This window comes from Saccopteryx leptura, chromosome 1, assembly GCF_036850995.1.
Source record: "Saccopteryx leptura isolate mSacLep1 chromosome 1, mSacLep1_pri_phased_curated, whole genome shotgun sequence".
In the NCBI taxonomy this organism is placed as follows: Eukaryota; Metazoa; Chordata; class Mammalia; order Chiroptera; family Emballonuridae; genus Saccopteryx; species Saccopteryx leptura.
In genome coordinates this window covers 183750822-183776586 of record NC_089503.1, presented here as the reverse complement: position 1 = coordinate 183776586, position 25765 = coordinate 183750822, and the positions used below count along the sequence as shown (strand labels likewise).

The 25765-nt window shown below is 40.4% G+C and overlaps 1 protein-coding gene across 5 annotated transcripts in view; it reads left to right on the top strand.

Moving 5' to 3' along the window:
• The window catches only part of ARID4B (AT-rich interaction domain 4B), a 195843-nt gene that overhangs the window by 153852 nt on the left and 16226 nt on the right, over positions 1 to 25765 (top strand). For all 5 annotated transcript variants that reach the window (XM_066382500.1, XM_066382490.1, XM_066382472.1 and 2 more), the window contains 3 exons: positions 13331 to 13415; positions 17309 to 17507; positions 22245 to 23450. In XM_066382500.1, the coding sequence (XP_066238597.1) occupies positions 13331 to 13415; positions 17309 to 17507; positions 22245 to 23450 (1490 nt within the window). The remainder of the gene's footprint in view (positions 1 to 13330; positions 13416 to 17308; positions 17508 to 22244; positions 23451 to 25765) is intronic.

The window sequence follows — 25765 nt, the reverse complement described above, 5'->3', positions numbered from 1 at the left end:
ATGCAAGTTTTTCATGTCATTAATCTCAGGTTTCTAAGTCATTTCATAAATGTGGGATTGATTTTTGAAAGTAAAATCACACTTTGTAATAGACCTACCGTAAATTCTGTTACATATATTGTTTTTCTCCTTTTTTATAACAACTATTCTTGTTCATTAATACAATTAAGTGCATTGAAACTATCTATATACTGCTTGGCATGGGTTTTAAAATACATCAATATTTTATGTATTGATGCTGATTTGGCTTTCCATAATCAAGAATTTGGGAATTTGATTAGGGAATAATATTATTACGGGTTTTTTTGTTGTTTTTTTGAGAGAGAGAGAAAGACAGACAGGAAGGTAGAGAGATGAGAAGCATCAGGTCATAGTTGTGTCACTTTAGTTGTTCATTGATTGCTTTTCATACATGCCTTGACTGGGGACCTCAAGCCGAGCCAGCAACATCAGACTCAAGCCAGCAACCAGTGGATCGTGTTGATAATCCCATGCTCAAGCCTGTGACACCACCGTGCTCAAGCTGGTGAGCCTGCATTCAAGCCAGATGAGCCTGCACTCAAGCCAGTGACTTTGAGGTTGTAAACTTGGGACCTCAGCATCCGAGGTTGATACTCTATCTACCGCGCCACCACCTGTCAGGCGGGACTATTAATTTTATATTGAAGATCAACAAGATTGAAGGATACCCTTATGTAAAAGAGAAAAGAGACTAAAATTTCAACTGTAAAACTCTTGAAGTGAGAACAGTTCATTCTATTTCATATTACAAATTACAGAAAATAAGATAAATTAGACTTAAATACATTACTTGAAATAAAAATGTATTTTATTTTTTAAAATATTTCTCTTAGCAAATTGGCTCCTCCTTGGAAGGAATGTGTGTGGAGGGGTACTAATAAAAAATTTTGACAAATGGGTTCAATCCCACTTTTTCTGAACATTCAGTTGCTTCTTATCAAACATTATTTCTGTATTTGGCAAATGTAACTTCAACATCTATGTGCCAAATACTATGGCACTAAAGATACAAAGAAATGGTACCTGTGAAGTAATTTATTGTCCAGGATAAGGAATTACCTCACCAGAATGTGCAATCCATGGATCGATCCTACCACTCCTCTTTGCAATGCCCTGAGCCCTCTCCTCAGTTTGCTTACATTCTTCAGTCACTTGCTAGAATCATGTTTGTATTTCTTTTACCCTAGCCTCTTCTGTTGCTCTGTAGTACTCCCTGGCAAAACTACAGAAACCTAATTAAATCTAACTTTCCACTCCTGCCTACACCTGTGCAGCTGATTGTGGCTAGAGGAAAGCAGACAGCCACACTGAGTGGCTTTATCTGCAGTTCATGACTGTGAACCTCAAGTAGGCACTAGATGTTCTTCCATATACTCTCCTGTTTTCTTGGAAGACTATTTTATTCTGCTTCCTTTTTAAGGGAGTGTTTATTTATTTAAATATAATTGACTAAAACATTATATTAGTTTCAGGTGACTTGGTATTTGTATATAGTGTAAATGATCACTACAATAAGTCTAAGTAACATCTGTCACCATAAAAACAGCTGCACCTCTTACTTATTTTCCTTTTCTACCTTTCTCAAAATTAAAAAATTATTCCGTTGTCCTATCACTTGTCTCTCATTTGTCTTTGTGTGTTTTCTTCCTTCTAATTGTTCCCTCCTTTCCTCCTTCTGATATCTACTTTAACTTTTTTTATGTTCTTTTTCTGTTTTTCGAGTCCTGATTTGAGTTGATTTTCTGATAGTGAATTTTCTCAAATTATATTTTGGAGCCAAAAGGATTTGACTTCCTGGAATATAACTTCCATCTAGAACTATGGGTAAATTTTTTTTTCAGTGTTCAAGCTTTCTATATCAGGACCACATTACTTCACATTATGAAAGTACACGTAATTTTAAAACATGAAAAAAAGTTCCAATGCCATATTCATTCTGTTAATAACCCTTACCATATCTAGAACAGTATGTGCCTGGCACGTGACAATTAGTAAATGAATATTGAACTAAATTGGACATCCTGGCAACAGAATGGGAGTAGAGCGGTAGTTAAGATCAAAATAAAAAGGATTGGTTTATAAAAGTCATACCTATAGAATATAGAGGCTAATGGATTGGGACAGTTGTGACCAGTTTTCTGGGTACCTGTCAAACTGTTTTCCAGAGACCACCACTCTTCATTCTTAACTAGCAGTGTATTAGGGTTCCAATTTTTCCATATTCTCACCATTTATATTTCATTTAAAATGTGTTTATTATAGCTGGCCAAGTGGGTATCTCATTGTGATTTTGTGTGTGTGTGTGTGACAGAGAGAGGGACAGACAGGAAGGGACAGAGATGAGAAGTATCAATTCTTTGTTGCGGCACCTTAGTTGTCCATTGATTGATTTCTCATATGTGCCTTGACTGGGGAGGCTACAGCAGAGTGAGTGACCCCTTTCTCGAGCCAGTGACCTTGGGTCCAAGCTAGTGAGCCTTGCTTGCTCAAACCAGATGAGCCCGCACTCAACCTGGCGACCTCAGGGTCTCAAACCTGGGTTCTCCATTTCCCGGTCTGACACTCTGTCCACTGTGCCACCACCGCCAAGTCAGGCTCATTGTGATTTTGATTTGCATTTCCCTAATAACTTGTCATGTTGAGCATCTTTTCATGTGCTTATTAGCTGTTGATGTATCTTCTTGGGGAAATGCCTGTTTAAGCCCTTTGCTGATTTGATGGTTGTTGTTGAGTTCTTTATTTGATGTGTTAATTCCCTATCAGATATATGAATTGGCCTTACTGGGCGGTGGCGCAGTGGATAGAGTATAGGACTGGGATGCAGAGGACCCAGGTTCGAGACCCCGAGGTAGCCAGCTTGAGCGCAGGTTCACCACCAGCTTGCACCCAAGGTTGCTGGCTCAAGCAAGGGGTTACTCGGTCTGCTGGAGGCTCACGGTCAAGGCACATATGAGAAAGCAATCAATGAACAACTAAGGTCTTGCAACGAAAAACTGATGATTGATGCTTCTCATCTCTCTTCATTCCTGTCTGCCCCTGTCTATCCCTCTTTCTGACTCTCTCTCTGTCCCTGTAAAAAAAAAAAGATATATGAATTGAAAATATATATTTCCTTCTATTCTGTGAGCCCCCAGATGTCCTTTCATTCTCTTGATAGTGTCTTTTGATATATAAAAGTTTTATATTTTTAATGTTTTATTTACTGATTTTGATAGAAGAAGAGAGAAAAAGTGAGATAGAAACATCATTTGTTGTTCCACTTATTTATGCATTCATTGGTTGGTTCTTGTATGTACCCTGACCAAGGTTGAAATCTGGAACTTGACACACCAACTGATTGATCTATCTGGCCAGAGCCAAAGTTTTTAATTTTGATAGTTTGATTTTTCTTTATTGCCTGTACTTTTGGTGTTGTATCCTAGAAAACATCACCAAATCCAGTGTTACAAAAATTTCCCCCATTTTGTCTTCTAAGAATTTTATAGTTTTGGCTTTAATGAAGTTTCTGATCCATTTTGAATTAATTTTATATGTGATTATCAGATTTTTTTTTTTTTTTACCTCTTTGAGACATATACAGAACCTATCTCCTAATTAGCAGCCAAAATGCTGTTAAAAGAGGGAGACTGGAATGGATCTGTTTGGAAATGCTCATATCCTGTGACTTTCCTTCTACCTTGTCTCCTTTTGTCCCTTTAAAAAAATGTCACTTTTTTGTTGTTGTTGTTGTATTTTAATTTAGTGAGAATCAGGGAGGCAGAGAGACAGACTCCCACATGTGCCCAACCGGGATCCACCCGGCATGCCCACTAGGGGGCAATGCTTTGCCCATTTGGGCCGTTTCTCCGTTGCAACCGGAGCCATTCTGGCACCTGAGTTGGAGGCCATGTAGCCATCTTCAGAGCCTGGGTCAACTTTGTTCCAGTGGAGCCTTGGCTGTGGGAGGGGAAGAGAGAGAGAGAGAGAAAGGAGAGAGGAAGGGTGGAGAAGCAGAAGGAAGGGCACTTCTCCTGTGTGCCCTGGCTGGGAATTGAACCCGGGATTTCCACACACTGGGCCAACACTACCGCTGAGCCAATCAGCCAGGGCTGTCACTTTTAAGCCTAATTTATTTTTTTTAAATGTTTATTGTATTGATTTTAGAAAGAAAAGGAGAGAGGGAGAGAAACAGGAACAGCTGTCTACTCCTATATGGGTCCTGGCCAGGGACTGAACTGGCAACCTCTGTGTTTTGGAACGATGCTCTAACCAACAGAGCTATCTAGCCAGGGCCTAAACTTAATTTCTTTATTCCTTTCTTCTCCAGTACTTTCTGCTTTATCCCCCCCCCTCCCTTTTTTTTTTCTTTTACTCTTTGTAATCTGATCCCTGCAATACTTTTTATATATGCCATTGGATTTAGGAATATTACAAAAGAGTACAGAGATATTCTGCTTACTCTTTGGGGTAGTTGGTCTGATAATGCTAGGAAGGCAAGGTATCTAGGGAACTGCTTTATCTCTATAGTGTGACAGTTCAAGAATTACAGATGAAGACCACTTGATTGGTTTCCAAGTAACTATCTGTAAACTTGTTATAGAGGTGGTAAGGAACATCACTCTGTCCTTCTCCCTAAGCCTTCCTGTTGCCTATGTATGCTCCTCCTCCCGTGAGCCGTTCTACTCTTAACACCTCACATTTGTCTTTTCCAGTCTTACCTCCACAGATCCTCTGTCATTCTCTTCGGCTATTCACTTATGCTTATGATACAAAGCAAATTGAAATGAGAAAGTATTGTGGTAGTCAAAAGACTATGAAGCCTGACCAGGCGGTGGCGCAATGGATAGAGCGTCGGACTGGGATGCAGAGGACCCAGGTTCGAGACCCCGAGTTTGCCAGTTTGAGCGCGGACTCATCTGGCTTGAGCAAAAAGCTCGCCAGCTTGGACCCAAGGTCGCTGGCTCGAGCAGAGGGTTGCTCGGTCTGCTGAAGGCCCGCGATCAAGGCACATATGAGAAAGCAATCAATGAACAACTAAGTGTCACAACGAAAAACTAATGATTGATGCTTCTCATCTCTCTTCGTTCCTGTCTGTCTCTCCTTGTCTAGCCCTCTCTCGGACTCTCTCTCTGTCCCTGTAAAAAAAAAAAAAAAGGCTGTGAAGAATTCTTTTGTGACGTGCAAAATGCTTTGTATCAGACAGTCCTATATGTAGAGAAATTTAAAACAAAGCTAAAAAACAATGCATAAGGTGAACATAAAAGTAATTTTTACTTAAAAATTTCTTTTGAGTCGACTATAGCTTTTCAGTGCAAGTGAAAATAAACATTTTCTTAGTGAAAAAAGATAAATAATTTAGTTATCTTTGCACTTAAGTGGGTTTTCTTTTTCTTTGTGCATTTAACTTAGAGTATTTGCAAAACTGGACTTTGCATTTAGTAGTTTTTGTAGATTAGCAGGTACATTTGATGTAAAACAGGAAATTGGACCTGTTTCATTGGTTGTCTAAATGTGTACAAATACTAATCCCCTAAACTTATTAATTATTACTACTACTACTATTATTATTATTTTATTTTATTTTATTTTTTAGTGAGAGGGAGAGAAAGACAGACAAGGACAGACAGGAAAGGAGACAGATGAGAAGCATCAACTCATAGTTGCAGCGCCTTTGTTGTTTATTGATTGCTTTTCATGCGTGCCTTGACCTGGGGGGCTCCAGCCAAGCCAGTGACCCCTTGCTCAAGCCAGTGACCTTGGGCTTCAAGCCAGCAACCCTACACTCAAGCTGGTGAGTCCATACTCGAGCTGGCAACCTCAGGGTTTCAAATTTGGGTCTTCAGGGTCCCGGGCCGACACTCTGTCCACTTTACCACCACCTGGTCAGGCTAAACTTATCAATTACTAATAAAATAAACTTTTTAGGCACTTTTAAAAGTCAGTATCTCAGTCACAAATTACAGTGAGTGCCACAGTTGCTAACCATTTGCAGTGTCTTTATAAATAAAGCCTGGTACAATGCACTGTGATTGTTCTTAACACTACGTATTACCTTTGCCTAAAGAGCTATAGCTTTGTTTTATTTTACAGTTAAATTCTCTAGGAGAGCCCGACCGGGCAGTAGCGCAGTAGATAGAGCATTGGACTGGGACACGGAGGACCCAGGTTCGAGAACCTGAGGTCACCAGCTTGAGCCCAAGGTCGATGGCTTGAGCAAGGGGTTACCTGCTGTAGTTCCCCCCGCCCTGGCCAAGGCTTATATGAGAAAGCAATCAACAAACAACTAAGGTGCCGCAACAAAGAATTGATGCTTCTCATCTCACTCCCTTCCTGTCTATCCCTCTCTCTGACTCTGTCTCTGTCACAAAATAAATAAATAAAAAATAAAATTCTCTAGGAGAACCAGTTGATATAATTGCCATTCTCTTGGGGTGGTTGTATGAAATCTTTAATTATGCCATAATATTCATGTTTCTCTCGTTATGCTGTTATTTTCTTTATTATGATGAACACCATTTCTTTGTCATTGGTGTGGATTTAACAGTTACATTAAATAGAAATATGAAATGTTAATAGTGTGCTTAGAATTTAAGTTTTTGGTAATATGCTATATGTTTGTTATTAAGTACATTACTAAAATTGTTAATTAGTGTTCAGTGAGTCTATAAAAATACGTTAATTGAGATTATCATAGAAAGTTCAGCAAGTAGGTAAATATCGATAAAATTGCTTATAAATACGTATTATTAATAACTAGTACATCTGTCTGACCTGTGGTGGCACAGTGGGTAAAGCATCAACCTGGACTGTTGAGGTCACAGGTTGGAAACCTCAGGCTTACCTGGTTAAGGCACATATGGAAGGCAACTACCTCAAGTTGATGCTTCCCGCTCCTCCCACCCTCCTTTTTCTCTCTCTCCCCTCTTTCTAAAAATCAATAAATACAGTCTTTAAGAAACAATAACTAGTACTACTTTGTCATCATGACTTGGTCTCTTTTCTGTTACAGTGTCATACCTTTTTTTCCCCTTTGTTTGCTTTTTTGAGAGAGGAGAGAGGGACAGGGAGAGAGAGATGAGAAGTATCAACTCGTAGTTCTGGAACTTCAGTTGTGCATTGATTGATTCTCATATGTGCCTTGACCAGGGGGCTCCAGCCAAGCCAGAGACCCCTTGATCAAGCCAGCAACTATGGATCATGTCAGTAATCCCACGCTCAAGCTGATGACTCCGTGCTCAAGCCAGGCACGTTGGAGTTTCAAACCTGGGACTCTGGCATCCCAGGTCGATGCTCTATTCACTGTGCCACCACTGGTCAGCCTCATAATTTCTTAATTAAGGGAGGAAACGTCCTTTCCTTGCAAAGATGGTATAAATTTCCACTTTAGATTTTGTGGTTTTTTAAAAGCCTGTTTGAGCCTGACTAGGCTGTGGCGCAGTGGATAGAGCATCAGACTGGGATGCGGAGGGCCCAGGTTCGAGACCCCGAGGTCGCCAGCTTGAGCGCGGGCTCATCTGGTTTGAGCAAGGCTCACCAGCTTGGACCCAAGGTTGCTGGCTCGAGCAAGGGGTTACTCGGTCTGCTGAAGGCCCACGGTCAAGGCTCATATGAGAAAGCAATCAATGAACAACTAAGGTGTCACAACGAAAAACTAATGATTGATGCTTTTCATCTCTATGTTCCTGTCTGTCTGTCCCTATCTGTCCCTCTCTCTGTCTCTGTAAAAAATAAAAAATAAATAAAAAAACCTGTATGACATATGTTAACCTTTTGTGTATAGGTAAGCAAGAGATATAAAATATATATTACTCAGCAATTATTAAATGAGTATATTACAGAAAACAAAATACAAATGATTTTAATACTTTACTTAAATGCATTTTAGAGTTTATCTTTTTTATAAGCTATGCATATTTCAAATAGTGAATTTTTAGATTTTGTCAGTTTTGCTTATGAAACTTTTTAAAATATCTTTATTCTGTAATTCATTACTTTTTTAAATCTCTAAGATTATGTCTTTTGGGTATACATATGCTGATAATATTTTGGGGGGAAATGTTTAGTTGGATTTAAGAAGAACCGAAATCTGAAATGATGTGGGCACAGAAACCATTTTGGTATTTTATATATGGTTGACTAGCATTCTTTTCCATTTTTAGTATTGCTAAATGAATGATTCCTTATATGATTTGCCAACATATCCAAACAAAATCCTAAAACTATCCTTTTTGAACTTTATTTTTCTCTGGTGAGAGCAAGTATGTTATGGTCTCTGAATGGTTTCTTCTAGTTTTGTATAAATATTTTAATTGATCACATTTTAAAAAATAAAATATTTATGTGGCTTCTTTCAGAAGGTTTGTATTGTTCCTTTTGTAATTACCGTTCAGTGTTGTCTTTGCTTGGTTGTAAGTTGCTTATGGGAAGGAACTGTGCTGCATCATTGTGGAACACCCAGTGCCCAGCACAGACCCTGTCACATAAAACGTACCTAAGACACATGTGTTGGGAGAATCTGCCCTTGAACGTACTTTTAGTCTGGGAGTTCACAGAATTTTTCATTTCAGGGCCCTCTGGTGTAGTTCTTCCATCTCATGTAGGTCAAGGAGCAAACCTTTGGAAGTTCAATTAGTTGCTAGTGCATCTGTTTTATTTTTGTTTCATTAGGTAAATGATTTCAGTAGAAATATTCTGAAATAAGTCGTGATGGGGCGGGGGGGGAGTGCAGCTACAGTAGAGCCTGTGACCCCTTGTTCAAGCCAGCAACCTTGGCCTCAAGCTGGTGAGCCTTGCTCAAATCAGATGAGCCCGCACTCAAGTTGGTAACCTCAGGGAACCTGGGTCCTCCGCATCCCAGTCCAATGCTCTATTCACGGCACCACCGCCTTGTCAGGTGGCCTACCTTTTTAACATACTTTAGTGTCTGTAGGAAATGTTGATTTTTTTGTGAGGGTGCCAATTTTGGGGGGTTTTCCCTCATGAATTTGTTTCTTTCCTTCCTGTTCTTTGAAAGTATTCTGTAAAGAATATAGAAATAACACTCCAATAATTACATAAATGGAAAGAACATTTCTTATTTTTAAAATATGTCCATTATAGTATTGGTTTTATTTTCTGATCATTTTTTTTTTCTTGTAAGATTAATCAGGCAACAAAGTGCTGTTTAGAACCTCATTAAGTTTTGAAATATTTGTTAATGTTTATCTCAGTGCTTCAACCTCTGTTTGTTAAGGGCATTTGTAGTTTGAAAAAGCTCCCTTAACCAAAATTCTCACATTGTTTTTACCCATTCTCCCTCATCATGGGTTGCTTCATACTGTGCCTTTTTTTTTTTAAAGAGATAGAGACAGATAGAAGGGATAGATGAGAAGCATCAGTTCTTCATTGCGGCATCTTATTCATTGATTGCTTACTTGTATGTGTCTTTACCGGCGGGCTCCAGCTGAGCCAGTGACCCCTTGCTCAAGCCAGTGACCATGGAGTCATGTTTATGATCAGATGCTCAAGCTGGCGACCTCAGGTTTTGAACCTGAATCCACAGTGTCTCAGGCCAACGTTCTCTCCAGTGTGCCACCTCCTGGTGAGGCCATGCTGTGCATTTTTAATGAAGCATTTTCAGTTCCTGCTTTCATCCTTCTGGTATTACGCAGTTTTAACAAGCAGTCAATTTCACCTTCTCTAACTCTCCACATTGGGCTTTTTGACAAGCCTGTAGCTTGTGAGGTCATTTTGGTTCCATGGATTGAGTTTCTTAATCTGTGAAATAAATTTATTGATATATTTTTAAAGTATATTCTAGTTCCAAAAGCTACTATTTATAATAACAATAGCAATATTGCAGTACAACATTTTATAAAGAGCATAAATCTGCTTGGCCTGTGGTAGCACAGTGCCTAGAGCATCAACCTAGAACACTGAGGTCACTGGTTTGAAACACTGGGCTTGCCTGGGCAAGGTACCTACAAGAAGCAATCAATCAATGAACAGCTAAAGTGAAACAGCTTGAGTTGATACTTCTCGCTCCTCATCCCTCTCCTTTCTCTGTAAAATCAATAAATAAAATTTTTTTTAAAAGGCATAAATCTGGCTGAGAAAAGAAAAAATCTAAAAGAATACTGTTACAACATGGGAATGCCTGAACTAACCAACAAAAAGCACTAGGTAGACTAGCAAGAAGCAACTAATAAAGGAGTCATAATATTAGCTAATATTTATAGAACTTTAAGTTAGCACGTTATTACTCCAATTGGAAACATCTGAAGAATTTCACAAGGTATTTCCTAAAACCATACAGAATATTATACAATATTAAAACGAAATTTTTATCCAGAATAGTAAGACCATAGTGTTTGATTACTACTATCTAAATATTTTAGAAGTGTGCATAGTTTGTCTTACCTAACTCCAGAATTTGTTTTGTTTTCTGCCTGATCCAACACTCTTTCCTTATCTAAACTCACTTAAGTTTTTCTAATAACCACATCTCCCATACCATCCTTACTTTGTAATTGGGAGGAAGAAAAAATGAACTAATTACTGATAAGGATAAAATTTTGAGATGTCCTAAACTAAATTACAGCAGGCCAGAGGTAGAAGGTTAATCAGTTAACAGCTGTGGGCAAAACCAACAAAAGACAGCTTACACTTCTGAATTTATGTTGGAACCTTAAATTAACTTCCAGGTGGCTGTTTCCATGATTATCTAGTGTGCAGTACAGTGGAATAGCTGACCACCAGGTGCCAACACATCTTACTTATGCATGAACTTTCTGGGCTGTTGCCCACCACCAATCCAAACAGTAGCCAGTGCTTCTTTCTTTCAAACTAGATACTTAACTCCAGAACTAGCTCCACATTATCTATTCTCTCCCTCTACATCTATAGCCGATGTAAATTCTTTCAAAAGAACTTGCATCTTTCTCAAACTTACTGTATAAAAGAGCCCCCAGACCCTAGGACAGTGGACATGTTGTCTTCTCCATCTGGCCCTGCTGCTGGTGGTTTAGACCGCATGCTACAGGACTGTATTTTTCCTGCTAGTATATGGCTCCCTAAACCCTTTCCTCCAGAGAAACTTTTGGCCACGAAAGTTCTTGTTTGACCTTACCATATAGCATCTGTACACTGGTTAATGGAGCTTAGGAATTGAGCATCAGCCTGTACGAGACTGAGTATATATTCCTTCTACCTTGTTTCTAAGAGCATTTAAGCAGCATTCATTATCTCTGAATCAAAGAAATCTTCCCCTACAAGTGAACATTTTAGCTGTAGAGGCAATAACTATATTTCACTTGTTGGATGTGTTTGGTGCTCCATGTAAAATACACAAATGGATATCATGGTGGTAGTCTTAAATTGGAAGCTACTACTATTATACCCTAATATGAAATATAATTTATGTCCAAAACCCAAGTTGAATTAAGTAGTATTCTTACTAGAAGTTTAAAATGTCTAGTATTGTAAAACACTACATAACAGATAGTCTGGTTAAGAAAGGTTAAAAAAAAAACTAAGAAAATAGAAAGCTTGTTTTGTTTACATAATTAACCAGTGTCGCTCCAATAAATTCAATATTTAAAAAGTACATAGCATTGATTTCCATATTTACTAAAATAAGAGAAACTTGTAGGAATTCACGTTCAGCTTTGCTGAGGGTGGAGATATTTTCTCTTTATTCTCTACCTTCACTCCAATTTTGGAAGGAACTAAAATGCTTTCTTCTCAAGCATAATTCAGTTTTCAGTTTTAATGGGAAATTTTAAAGTACTGCAAATGCACTGGTAGGTGCTACTATGCGAGTATAAATGCCAAAAGGAGTGGGTTTAGTAGAATAATAGTTGCTTTGAAAATTTTCAAAGTACTTATCAGATATTTGATCCTCAAAAAACCATATGTGATATGCAGTCTTATTTTCATTTTCTTTTTTTTTTTTTTTGTATTTTTCTGAAGCTGGAAACAGGGAGAGACAGTCAGACAGACTCCCGCATGCGCCCGACCGGGATCCACCCGGCACGCCCACCAGGGGCGAAGCTCTGCCCACCAGGGGGCGATGCTCTGCCCCTCCGGGGCGTCGCTCTGCCAGAGCCACTCTAGCGCCTGGGGCAGAGGCCAAGGAGCCATCCCCAGCGCCCAGGCCATCTTTGCTCCAATGCAGCCTCGGCTGCGGTAGGGGAAAAGAGAGACAGAGAGGAAGGAGGGGGGGGGGGGGTGGAGAAGCAAATGGGCGCTTCTCCTATGTGCCCTGGCCGGGAATCGAACCTGGGTCTCCCACACGCCAGGCCTACGCTCTACCGCTGAGCCAACCGGCCAGGGCCTTCTTTTTTTTTTTTTTACTGAAGTCTTATACAGAACAAACTGTCTGATGTTGAGAATGGCTTGACCACATAACTAGGTAACAAGGATTATGTAAAGACTTGCCCCGAACTCATTTCATTCCTTTCTCATTCTATCATTGTGGCCTCAACAGCTACCAGCAGATTCAGACATACCCCCTTGTGAGGCTGAGCCCTGAGCTTTCCTGCAGCCAGTGGCTTTATATAACTCTGCCAGGGAGTTGTTGCAGATACTTTCTAGGCCTGCCCAACATCAGGAATGTAATTTATTAGGTAATGACTTACTTCCTCACTTAGGGCCTTTATTACCTCATTTAGTGCCTCTAGTAATGAACAATTTTAATTTAAAAGCTTGTTTTTAGTTCATGTTCTAGAGTTAAAAATGTCAGTGAGTTTCCCATTTTCTACAATAATGTGTATAACTTTTGAACATAAAATGAGGTTTTTTTAAAATTGAATTTATTGGGAGGTTAATTTGTTTCTAATGTTTATTCATTCTAGCTGTTTTTGTGAAAAATAACTGTCCTTTTTTGCTTTAAACAAATAGCTTTATTGCAGTCAGTAGTGATTTGCACCCTGTCAAGTCATGCAGACAACAACACTGAGTAGAGAGGCTGTCTGTATATGAAGTATTTCAGAATACTAAAAAATTTTGGGAAAGTAATGCTTTTCTAGTATTTTATGAGAAGATATATTTTCTAGATTTTGCTTTGTACATAGCTTATGATACTATGCTCTTCTGTCACACAACGTCACTAAAACTGGAGCATATTGCCTTAGCTTCTAGTTGACATTATGCCCTTGAGCAAATCAATTTATCTCTCCCTTTGGTCTATGGTAGCTTTATGTATCAAACCAGAAAGTTGAACTGAATGATCTCCAGGGTTGTTTCCAGTTCTAAAATGTTACAATTCTATTTATGAATTTCTCTTTAATATGGCATAAGTCTTTCTGTGGTATGTGTTTTGCATATTTATATTAATTTTCTTTAATTTTAGATATGATGAATGGATTAAAGCAGATAAAATAGTGAGACCTGCTGATAAAAATGTGCCAAAGATAAAACATCGAAAGAAAATAAAGGTAAGGGCTTATTTTTCTCTGCATCATAACTCTTAATTAAGGAACTTTTTCCCAAAAATCTTGCATTGTGTGTGTGTGTTAGTGTTAGCAGACTTGAAAATACTCTTTTGATATAGCTAATTTATTAAAAGCTAGATTTGGGTACAATTAATATTGTCATTTATGAAAAGGCATTTTGGAAACTGTACTAAATGATCTTTCAGACATTTTCAGTTTCAACATTGTATAAGACCTCCCAGACAGACTTTACTGGTCCACAACACCCCTCTCCTGCCACTCTGGCTTCCATTTAGAGAGCCCTAGAGTAGTGGGCCTGGAGCTTTGGGTTACTGCACTAGCTGCAAACTACTCAGGAAGAAAAGGAGGCATCTGGAGGCACAGGAAAGCCTTGTTGGCATCTCTTTTCTGTTCCTCTTTGTCTGACTGTGTAGGTGGTAGCTTAGAACATGTTCACATAGATATTGCTCATGTGGAAATTAATGTTACATTTATGTATGATCTAATTACTCTCAGTCTTTCTAAGATTAAATCTTTTTAATGTTTTATTAGAAAGTAGACCATTAACTAAGTTTTGGAATAGTTTTTATCTTATTAATGACTTTTTTATGCATTGAATGGTATATGTAGTTGAGGTGTTTAATAGTTCTTCGGAAGTTCAATTTTCATACTCAAAGTGAGGAACTATTTACTTTCCTGCTGAATAATACCTGCCTAGTGGCCCCTAATAGTGAAAGGTTTCCCCTTAAAAGGTTAGTCTTTCCTCACTGTAAAATTAGGTTTATGTTTTTAAAGATTTGGTATAGTAACCAAGTAGCTACAGCTTAGCCCCCCTCCCAATCCTTTTCATCTTCACTCTTGGTCTTTATTGGAGTGTACGGAATTCATGCTGCATGAATCATTGGTTTTACCTACTGGAGGAATTTTGTGTGTGTGTAGTGTTAAGCCAATTTCCTTAGATGTAGCAAGTTTTAGGAGTGGCATTTTTTTGGGTAGAGGACAGGGTAGGTGTGGGAAAAGCTATATTAGAATATTATGGGCTCTGGCCGGTTGGCTGAGTGGTAGAGCGTCGGCCTGGCATGCAGGAGTCCCGGGTTCGATTCCCGGCCAGAGCACACAGGAAAAGTGCCCATCTGCTTCTCCACCCTTCCCCCTCTCCTTCCTCTCTGTTTCTCTCTTCCCCTCCCGCAGCCAAGGCTCCATTGGAGCAAAGTTGACCCAGGCGCTGAGGATGGCTCCATGGCCTCCGCCTCAGGCACTAGAATGGCTCTGGTTGCAACAGAGCAACACCCCAGATGGGCAGAGCATTGCCCCCTGGTGGGCATGCCGGGTGGATCCCGGTCGGGCGCATGTGGGAGTCTATCTGACTGCCTCCCCGTTTCCAACTTCAGAAAAATACAAAAAAAAGAAAGAATATTTTGGCCCTGGCCTGTCTGCTCAGTGGATAGAGTGGCCCTAGCACATGGACATCCTATGTTTGATTTCTAGTCAGGGCACACAGGAGAAGTGATCATTTGCTTTTCTCCCCCTTACCCTCTCACCACCAGTGGCTTGATTGGTTTGAGCATCAGCCCCGGGCACTGAGGACAGCTCAGTTGGTCCTATCGTTAGCCACAGGCACTAAAAATAGCTTGTTTGATTTGAGCATCAGCCCCAGACGGGTTGTAGGGTGGATCCTGATCGGGGTGCATGCAGGAGTCTGTCACACTATCTTCCCTCTCACTTAAAAAAAAAAAAAGAGTACTATGTGGGGAGTTTTTTCTAAGTATATATTTAGCTCTCAATTCAGTTATTGGCCTCTGCAAAGCATATTAAAGATACTGGTCATAAAGGAAGAGGCATGTGAATTTTGAAAAAAGCTTCCTGGAAAATACTTGCTATTGTACACCTTTCCTCCCAACAGCTCATCTGACTCAGAGAACCACTATTTTCAAGGCCATTTAAAGCCTTTTTGAACTTCAAAAGTGATATAGACTATTTCTGCCTTCAGAATACATGCTGTATTACACCTCCAGTATAAAATAATAAAATGATGCAAAGGATGATAGATGTAGAAAAACTAGAACAGCACTAATCCATGACAGGCTGTGGTAGTCTACTGCACATAAGCTTTCTTACACATTCTGAGAATTAAGCCCAGATACCCTAAGTCAGTAGGTCTCACTCTTAAGCATGTATCACAGTCACCTGGAGGACTTGTTGCAACCCAGAAATTCAGCGTTTCTGATTCACTAGATCTAACTCTGGTTCCAGGAGTTTTCATTTCTAACGAATTCCCAGAAGATGCTAATGTTGGTGGCCCAGGGTCCTCATTAAGAGAACCACTACCCTAAAGCATACATTATATGTAATGAATTAATTCTTCTATCTATCTGTAATAATACTAGCTATGTACCATCTTTGAGAGAATTGTAAAAATAGTCACTCAAATTCTATAGTCTATGTAACAGAACTTCAGACTTGTTATTGTTACAGCATCATTTAGAGACCTTGCCTGAAATATTTTTCTATAAATTATTATTATTATTATTTTTTTTTTTTTGTATTTTTCTGAAGCTGGAAACGGGGAGAGACAGTCAGACAGACTCCCGCATGCGCCCGACCGGTATCCACCCGGCACACCCACCAGGGGCGATGCTCTGCTCACCAGGGGGCGATGCTCTACCCCTCCGGGGCGTCGCTCTGCCATGACCAGAGCCACTCTAGCGCCTGGGGCAGAGGCCAAGGAGCCATCCCCAGTGCCCGGGCCATCTTTGCTCCAATGGAGCCTTGGCTGCGGGAGGGAAAGAGAGAGACAGAGAGGAAGGAGGGGGGGCGGGTGGAGAAGCAAATGGGCGCTTCTCCTATGTGCCCTGGCCGGGAATCGAACCCGGGTCCCCCGCACGCCAGGCCGACGCTCTACCGCTGAGCCAACCGGCCAGGGCCTCTATAAATTATTTTTATAACAAATAGTTTTCAGGAAGTATATGTTAGCTCTTGCCCAACTATTTGTAAATAGAGAATTGGAGAAAATTTCTCATTTTTCCCTCCAAAATATTAATTTATCAGTGAGACCTCCAGTTTGACTTTACAATAGATTATTTGCTAAGAGTTATTCCCGGCTGTCAACTGAATGAAGATATTTGGAATTTTGTCATTCTCAGACCTGTTTTATATTGAGAAGTTAAGAATTTTTTTTTTATTTTTATTTTTTATTTTTTTTTTTTTATAGGGACAGAGAAAGTCAGAGAGAGGGATAGATAGGGACAGGCAGACAGGAACAGAGAGAGATGAGAAGCATCAATCATCAGTTTTTCGTGGCGACACTTTAGTTCATTGATTGCTTTCTCATATGTGCCATGACCACGGGCCTTCAGCAGACCGAGTAACCCCTTGCTCGAGCCAGCGATCTTGGGTCCAAGCTGGTGAGCTTTTGGTTTAAGGCAGATGAGCCCGCGCTCAAGCTGGTGACCTCGGGGTCTCGAACCTGGGTCCTTCCGCATTCCAGTCCAACGCTCTTTCCACAGCGCCACTGCCTGGTCAGGCGAGAAGTTAAGGGTTTTAAAATTACCAAGTTGCTTCTTTTTTTAAGTGAATATTTAAGCTTATTTTGATTTAATTTTGAAGAATTTATAACCATTATTAGCAGTATGGAGTCTTGCTAGTCTTAATTGTCTGATTATTAATTTATTTCAACTGTTTAAATATAAATATTAGAAAAAAACTTTTTGCTCATTCTGCAGTATTAAGTAACTGAAAAAACATCTCTGGCTGTTTTGGAGGGCTTTTCATAATTTTAATGTTATTTAATAATATATTTTATAACTTAAGAGTTAAAATGAGTATTAACAATATTACAAATAAATGCCTCATGATAAATTAAGGCTAACATTATATACTTTTTTTCCTTAACCTAGAATAAATTAGACAAAGAAAAAGACAAAGACGAAAAATACTCTCCTAAAAACTGTAAAATGCGGCGCTTGTCAAAACCACCATTTCAAACAAATTCATCTCCTGAGATGGTATCAAAACTGGATCTTACTGATGCCAAAAACTCCGATACGGCTCATATTAAATCCATAGAAATTACTTCTATTCTTAATGGACTTCAAGGTAAAAATAACAAATGTCTTGTTGCACGCAAATGTTTGTTTTTAGTTTTTATAAATCAAATTCTATTAAGGTAATTCAGAGACATTATCAATTTGTTTCTTTAATTGAACCAGAATGTTTTTGTCTCTATTATTAATTGAAATAAAATCAGCCATTGATTGAGGCCTGGAAATATTTCTATTAGTTGATCCAAGGGCACCATTAAATTTTAATTTTTAATTTTTAATTTTTTTTAATTTTATTCATTTTTAGAGAGGAGAGAGAGACAGAGAGGGGGAGAGAGGAGAGAGAGACAGAGAGAGAGAAGGGGGGAGGAGCTGGAAGCATCAACTCCCATATGTACCTTGACCAGGCAAGCCCAGGGTTTCGAACCGGCGACCTCAGCATTTCCAGGTCGATGCTTTATCCACTGCGCCACCACAGGTCAGGCCTAAATTTTAGTTAAAATTTAATATTCACCCTATTGTACTGATATTGTGCTTTTTTTTCAGGTTCTGTTGCCATGTAAAATATAGTTTTATGTTATGCCATATTAGACTAAAATTATATTGAATTTTTGTAAGGAATATTTAACACTCTTTATCTTGATTATGGCTTTTATATTAGCATTACTGCTGAATATTTAAGGCAGAGTGAAGTGTAACTATCAAATAATAAAAGTGATGAGGGCCTGGCCAGGTGGTGGTGCACTGGGATAGAGTGTAGGCATGGGATGCTAAGGACTCAGGTTTGAAACCCTGAGGTCACCAGCTTGAGAATGGGGTTACCGGTTTGAGTGCAGGATCATAGACATACATGACCCCATGGTCTCTGACTTGAGCCTAAGGGTCGCTGGCTTGAAGACCAAGGTCACTGGCTCAAGCAAGGGGTCACTCACTCTGCTGTAGCTCCCCAGTCAAGGCACATATGAGAAAGCAATCAATGTACAACTAAGGTACCACAACTATAAGCTGATGCTTCTCATTTCTCTTTCTTCCTGTCTTTGTCACTCTTTCTCTCACATGCGCATGCATAAAAAAAAATGATGAGGACTGAAGGGAGGGAGAGATATAGTAAATCTGACTGGTAGGGAAGGAGGGCTTGAATATCTGATCTATCAAATGAAGTAAAAGAAGGTATCTTTATAAAAAATATTTTAGCTCTGGTCAGGCATTGTCCCATATGCCAAGATTGTGGGTTCAATCCCAGTCAGGGCACATACAAGAATCAACAACCATTGAATGCATAAATAATGGAACAACAAATCAGTGTTTCTCTCTCACTCTCTCCCTCTTCCTCCCTTTCTCTTTCTCTCTTTTTTTTTTTCCTCCCAGAGACAGAGAGAGGGAGGGATAGACAGGGACAGACAGACAGGAACAGAGAGATGAGAAGCATCAATCATTAGTTTTTCGTTGCGCATTGCAACACCTTAGTTGTTCATTGATTGCTTTCTCATATGTGCCTTGACCGTGGGCCTTCAGCAGACCGAGTAACCCGTTGCTTGAGCCAGCGACCTTGGGTCCAAGCTGGTGAGCTTTTGCTCAAACCAGATGAGCCCGCGCTTAAGCTGGCGACCTCGGGGTCTCGAACCTGGATCCTTGGCTTCCCAGTCCTACGCTCTATCCACTGCGCCACCGCCTGGTCAGGCGCTTTCTCTTTCTCTTGCTCACAAAGATTTTTTTTCACATTTTTTTAAAACTTTGAGTTCAGGGTTGTTTTTTTTTAAATTTTTATTGTAATGGAAATTATTTTTGTCTCATACTTCAGATGGATATTTATATAAACTTACTGTTTTATTTTATTATTATTGTATTTTTGTAGGTGAGATAGTGAGGTAGACTCTGGCATGCACCCCAATTAGAATCCACCTGGCAGCCTCCCTCTAGGGTCGATGCTTGAATCAACTGTTATTTTTAGCTCCTGAAGCTGCATGCTCAGACCAAACAAGCTATCCTCAGTGCCTAGGGCTGACACTTGAACCAGTCAAGCCACTGGCTGCGACAGGGGAAGAGGGAAAGAAGAGAGAATCAGATGGTCGCTTCTCTGGTGTGTCCTGACCGAGGATCAAATCCAGTGTCCATGTGCTGTGCCAATTCTCTATCCACTGAACCACCAGCCAAGGCCATTAAGATATTATTTATTGATTTTAACAGAGAAAGAAGAGAGGCGGGGAGCGAGAAATATCAACTCAAAGTTGCTTCAATTTAGTTATTTGTTGCTTGCATGAGCCTTGACCAGGCAAACCCAGGATTTCGAACCAGCAACCTCAGTGTTCAAAGGCAAAGCTCTATCCACTGCACCACAACAGGCCAGGATCTTTTTTAAATTATTATTGATTTTAGAAAGAGAGAGGAAGGGTGAGAGAAAAACGTTGACTTGTTCTACTTTCTTATGTATTTATTGGTTGATTTTTTATTTTTTTTTTAGCTAGAGAGACAGGAATGGAAAGAGATGAGAAGCATCAATTCTTTGTGCAGTACTTTAGTTGTTCATTGATTGCTTTCTCATGCATGCCGTGACCTGGGGGCTCCAGCTGAGCCAGTGATCCCTTGCTCAAGCCAGCAACCCCGTGCTCAAGCTGGCGATCTTGGAGTTTCTAACCTGGGTCCTCAGCGTCTCAGGCTGATATTCTATCCATACCACCACTGCCTGGTCAGGCTATTGATTGATTCTTGTATGTACCCTGACTGGGAATCAAACCTATAACCTTGTTTATTGGGATGACACTCTAACCAGCTGAGCTACCCAGCCAGGGCTCATTATTTTTATTCTTTAAGTGAGAGGAGGGGAGATAGACAGATTCCTGCATGCACCCCAACTGGGATCTACCTGGCAAGCCCCATCTGGGCCAGATGCTCAAATCAACCAAGCTGTCCTTAGCGCTTATGGCTGATGCTCGGACCAGTTGAGCCCACTGACTGTGAGAGAGGGATGTGAAGAGAAGCAGATGATCACTTCTCATGTGTGCCCTGACTGGATTGAACCCAGGATGTCCACACACCAGGCCAATGCTGTATCCAGTGAGCCAGGCTCAGGGCCTATTTATTTATTTATTTTTTATTTTTTTGTGACAGAGAAAGAGAGAGTCAGAGAGAGGGACAGATAGGGACAGACAGACAGGAAGGGAGAGAGATGAGAAACATCAGTTCTTTGTTGCAGCTCCTTAGTTCATTGATTGCTTTTTCATATGTGCCTTGACCGGGGGGCTACAGCAGAGTGAGTGACCCCTTGCTCGAGCCAGTGACCTTGTGCTTAAGGTGGTGAGTCTTGCTCAAACCAGATGAGCCGGTACTCAAGCTGGCAACCTTGGGGTCTTGAACCTGGGTCCTCCACATCCCAGTATGAAGCTCTATCCACTGCACCACCGTCTGGTCAGGCTATTTTTTTTATTCTTAATTGAATTTATTTACTATAACACATTTTAAAAATAAATTTTATAGGAGTTGGTGGCAAAAAAAATAAAATAAAATAAAATAAATTTTATAGCTTGACCTGTGGTGGTGCAGGAGATAGAGCATCAACCTGGAACACCGAGGTTGCTGGTTCAAAACCCTTAGCTTGCACTGTCAAGACACATATGAGAAGCAATCAGTGAACAACTAAAGTGAAGCAACTATGATCTCATTCCCTCACACTCTCTTTCCCTCTCTCTATAAAATCAACAAAATCTTTTTTAAAAATACTATAAATATTTTATATAAGATTATCAGTTATTTGTGTCATTCTTTAAAGTATATTCATTGTGGAAAGTTATTGTGTACAAAAATCTTTTTTTAATTAAAAATTATTTTTAATAGATTGAAGAGAGAGACACTGATTTGTTGTTCCATTTATTTATGCATTTATTAGTTGATTCTTGTATGTGCCTTGACTGGGGGTTGAATCCACAACCTTGGCATGGGGGGGATGAAGCTCTAACCAACTGAACTCCCTGGCCAGAGTCTTGCACAAAAATCTTTGAATAATCATTGCTGTATTGAAAATGAATGGTACACTTTTGTAAGAATACAGGTGGGGTTTTTTGTATTTTGCTGAAGTGAGAAGCAGGGAGGCAGATAGGCTCCCGCATGTGTCCAACTGGGATCCACCTGACATGCCCACTAGGGTGCGATGCTCTGTTGCAACCGGAGCCATTCTAGTGCCTGAGGCAGAGGCCGTAGAGCCATCCTCAGTGCCCCGGCCAACTTTGCTCCATTGGAGCTTTGGCTTCAGGAGGGTGAGAGAGAGAGAGAGAGAGAAAGAGAAAGGAGAGTGGGAAGGGTGGAGAAGCAGATAGATGCTTCTCCTGTGTGCCCTGGCTGGGAATCAGACCCAGGACTTCCACACGCTGGGCTGACACTCTACTGCTGAGCCAACCGGCCAGGGCAAGAATACAGGTTCTAGAGTTAAAAGATCCTGGGACTAGGACTATATTCTGAGTCCACTATTTTCTGCTCATAGATTGGAGGAGTGGTTTTTTTTATAATCAGCTTTATTGAGGTATAATTTACAGACAATAAAATTCACAACCTTTATGTTTACAATTTTATGAGTAATGGCAAAAGCATATAGTAATGTAACTGAAACCCTAGATATGATATATACATTTCCACCATTCTGTGAATGTCATAACTTTAAGCTTAGTTTTCTCACTTGTAAAATGGAATAAAACCTGGCAAGCGAGGTAGCTATAAACATAGGTACTGATATTTAAAGTACCTGGCACAGAGAAGACATTGTTAGTCGTCTTAGCATACTCATCGTTCTTCTTCTTTTCAGCTTCTGAAAGTTCTGGTGAAGACAGTGAGCAGGAGGATGAGACAGATGCTCACGATATGGACAATAATGGCAAAGAGGAATCTAAGACAGATTATTTGACCCATGCCAGAAATGATCTTCTTTTAAAAGAGGAACAAAACAGTTCATCTTTGCTAGAAGAAAACAAAGTCCATGCAGATTTGGTAATATCTAAACCAGCATCGAAATCTCCAGAAAGATTAAGGAAAGATATAGAAGTATTATCTGAAGATACTGATTACGAAGAAGATGATGTCACAAAAAAAAGAAAGGATGTCAAGAAGGACACCACAGATAAATCCTCAAAGCCACAAGTAAAACGTGGAAAAAGAAGGCATTGCAATACAGAAGAGTGTTCAAAAACCGGGTCACCCAGCAAAAGGGACGAGAAGACCAAGAACAAAGAATCACTTTGTGCAGAAAACAGTAGCAACAGCTCTTCAGATGAAGATGAAGAAGAAAAATCAAAAGCAAAGCTGGCACCAACTAAGAAATACAATGGTTTGGAGGAAAAGAGAAAATCTCTGCGGACAACTGGTTTCTATTCTGGATTTTCAGAAGTGGCAGAAAAAAGGATAAAACTTCTAAATAACTCTGATGAAAGACTTCAGAACAGCCGAGCTAAAGATCGAAAAGATGTCTGGTCAAGTATTCAAGGACAGTGGCCTAAAAAAACATTGAAGGAGCTTTTTTCAGACTCTGACACTGAGGCTGCAGCTTCCCCACCACACCCTGCCCCAGAGGAGGGCCCAGCAGAGGGGACACTGCAGACGGTGGCTGAGGAGGAGAGCTGCTCACCCAGCGCTGAGCTAGAAACACCACCGCCCGTCTGTGCCGATAATCAGCCCACTGAGGAGAAACCCATGGAAGTCAGTGACAAAAAAGCTGAATTTCCAAGTAGTGGCAGTAATTCAGTGCTAAATACCCCCCCTACTACCCCGGAATCACCTTCCTCTGTCACTGTCACAGAAGCCAGTCAGCAGCAGTCTTGTGTATCAGAAGTGCTGGCCCCAAACCAAGAAGAGGTCCGGAGTATCAAGAGTGAAACTGATAGCACAATTGAGGTGGATAGTGTTGCAGGGGAGCTGCAGGACTTGCAGTCCGAGGGGAACAGCTCGCCCGCAGGCTGTGACGCCAGCGTGAGCTCCAACAGTAGTGCTCAGCCAGAGCCAGAGCACCCCGAGAAAGGTGAGGAGCAGGGCAGGGGCCTTGTTTCAGGGTTTCCCCTCTTACTGTCTCCTTGGCTTCTTAAGTGAAGTACTTGTGTGAACACGGTGAAAATGGAAATTTGAAAAGTAATTTGAATAATGAACAGTGGTGTACATTTCAGAGCTTGAGAAGGACTTGATGTCCTTTGCAACCAGGCCCCAATCCAGACCATATTTGAAAATTCATTATACACTGGTTGACTATATACCATAAGCAGCTTAAATATATTTCTGTAACATTGTTTTTGCAATTGTAATGTGCAGTTTCTCACAAACATTTTGATTTATTGACAGACCCCTCCACCCTTAACCAAATACTGTATGTAGGGGTTTGGAGCAACCAACTGTCCAGGCACTGCTTTCCTCAGACAACCGTGTCAAACTGATTTTCAAGCCTGACTAACTTGTGTGAGTTTGTAAAGGAATTTGATGCTGTCTTAGATGCATAGCTACCAAATTGAAGGACCAATGTGTATGTTAATAACCTGTAGTAATACTTCTTTGATTTTCCCTGAAGTTGTTAAAAGTGGAAATTCAAATTAGTACTTTCCAAAAGTATTAGTACCTTTTTGATACTGTACTTTTGATAGCGCCATAACAATACTTCTGTCCTCATCTTTTTTTATAAACCACTTCATTCAGTATCTTTAAATCATTATACTCTAATCTGATACTTGGCTTCAAAACACACTTTACCAGGCCCTGGCTGGTTGGCTCAGCGGTAGAGCGTCGGCCTGGCGTGCGGGGGACCCAGGTTCGATTCCCGGCCAGGGCACATAGGAGAGGCGCCCATTTGCTTCTCCACCCGCCCCCCTTCCTCTCTGTCTCTCTCTTCCCCTCCCGCAGCCAAGGCTCCATTGGAGCAGGGATGGCCCGGGCGCTGGGGATGGCTCCTTGGCCTCTGCCCCAGGCGCTGGAGGGGCTCTGGTCTCAGCAGAGCGACGCCCCGGAGGGGCAGAGCATCACCCCCTGGTGGGCAGAGCGTAGCCCCTGGTGGGCGTGCCGGGTGGATCCTGGTCGGGCGCATGCGGGAGTCTGTCTGACTGTCTCTCCCCATTTCCAGCTTCAGAAAAATACAAAAAAAAAAAAACACACTTTACCAGTGTAAAAAATAGAGCACTAGGTAGGGTGTGTTTTTTATGTCACATGCTAAGGTTTTATTAGGCTGACATTAGGTTTTTAGCTAAGCTTAAAGAGATATATGATCTAGATCAGATTAGTTAAATCCATGTTTTCTTACACAAATCCTTTTTCCAGCTTTATTGAAAGAGAATTGACATTGTCACACAAATCTTGACTTAAAACATTTCTTTTTCAAAAATAAATATCAAATAGGCCCTGGCCGGTTGGCTCAGCAGTAGAGCGTCGGCCTGGCGTGCAGGAGTCCCGGGTTCTATTCCCGGCCAGGGCACACAGGAGAGGCGCCCATTTGCTTCTCCACCCCTCCCCCTCTCCTTCCTCTCTGTCTCTCTCTTCCCCTCCCACAGCGAGGCTCCATTGGAGCAAAGATGGCCTGGGTGCTGGGGATGGCTCTGTGGCCTCTGCCTCAGGGGCTAGAATGGCTCTGGATGCAACAGAGCATCGCCCCCTGGTGGGCAAAGCATCACCCCCTGGTGGGCATGCCGGGTGGATCCCGGTGGGGCGCATACGGGAGTCTGTCTGACTGCCTCCCCATTTCCAGCTTCGGAAAAATTTTAAAATAAATAAATAAATAAATAAAAATAAATAAATATCAAATAAAAAACAATTTTATGCAATTAAATGAGATTTTTTTTTCACACATCCACTGATATAGCTACTGTGAACGCATTTGTGTGCCGCACTGTCTTCTGGACCCTAATTGTCCAGGCATAAGTACTCTTCAGAATGAAGGAGCCTTTGTCATACCTGATTAGAGAGGCTTTCGATAGGAATATGATAAAGTTTTAATTATTACAGTTCTTTAGAAATTGTATCTTTAACCATGTTCCTCGTGTCTTATATAAGATTAAAATATTCTTTTAAAAAGATATGATAGTTCTTTGATAGTCAATATTTCTCTTTTGAATTTTAATCTTGACTAGGTTAAAAACTGAGAAACCTAAAGTCTCCCAAATTTAGGGTAATAGAGACAGTTTGCTTTATCAACTTAAATTATTTTTTTAGAATTTGTATCTTTTAGGGATAAATCTTTAAGCATTTACATCATATGATCTTATTTTAATAAAGTTGTCTATTGATATTAAAGAATTTACATTATTTTAAAAGTAAAAATGTAAGTCTTGCGATTTAGATTTAGGATTTTTCTCCAATTTA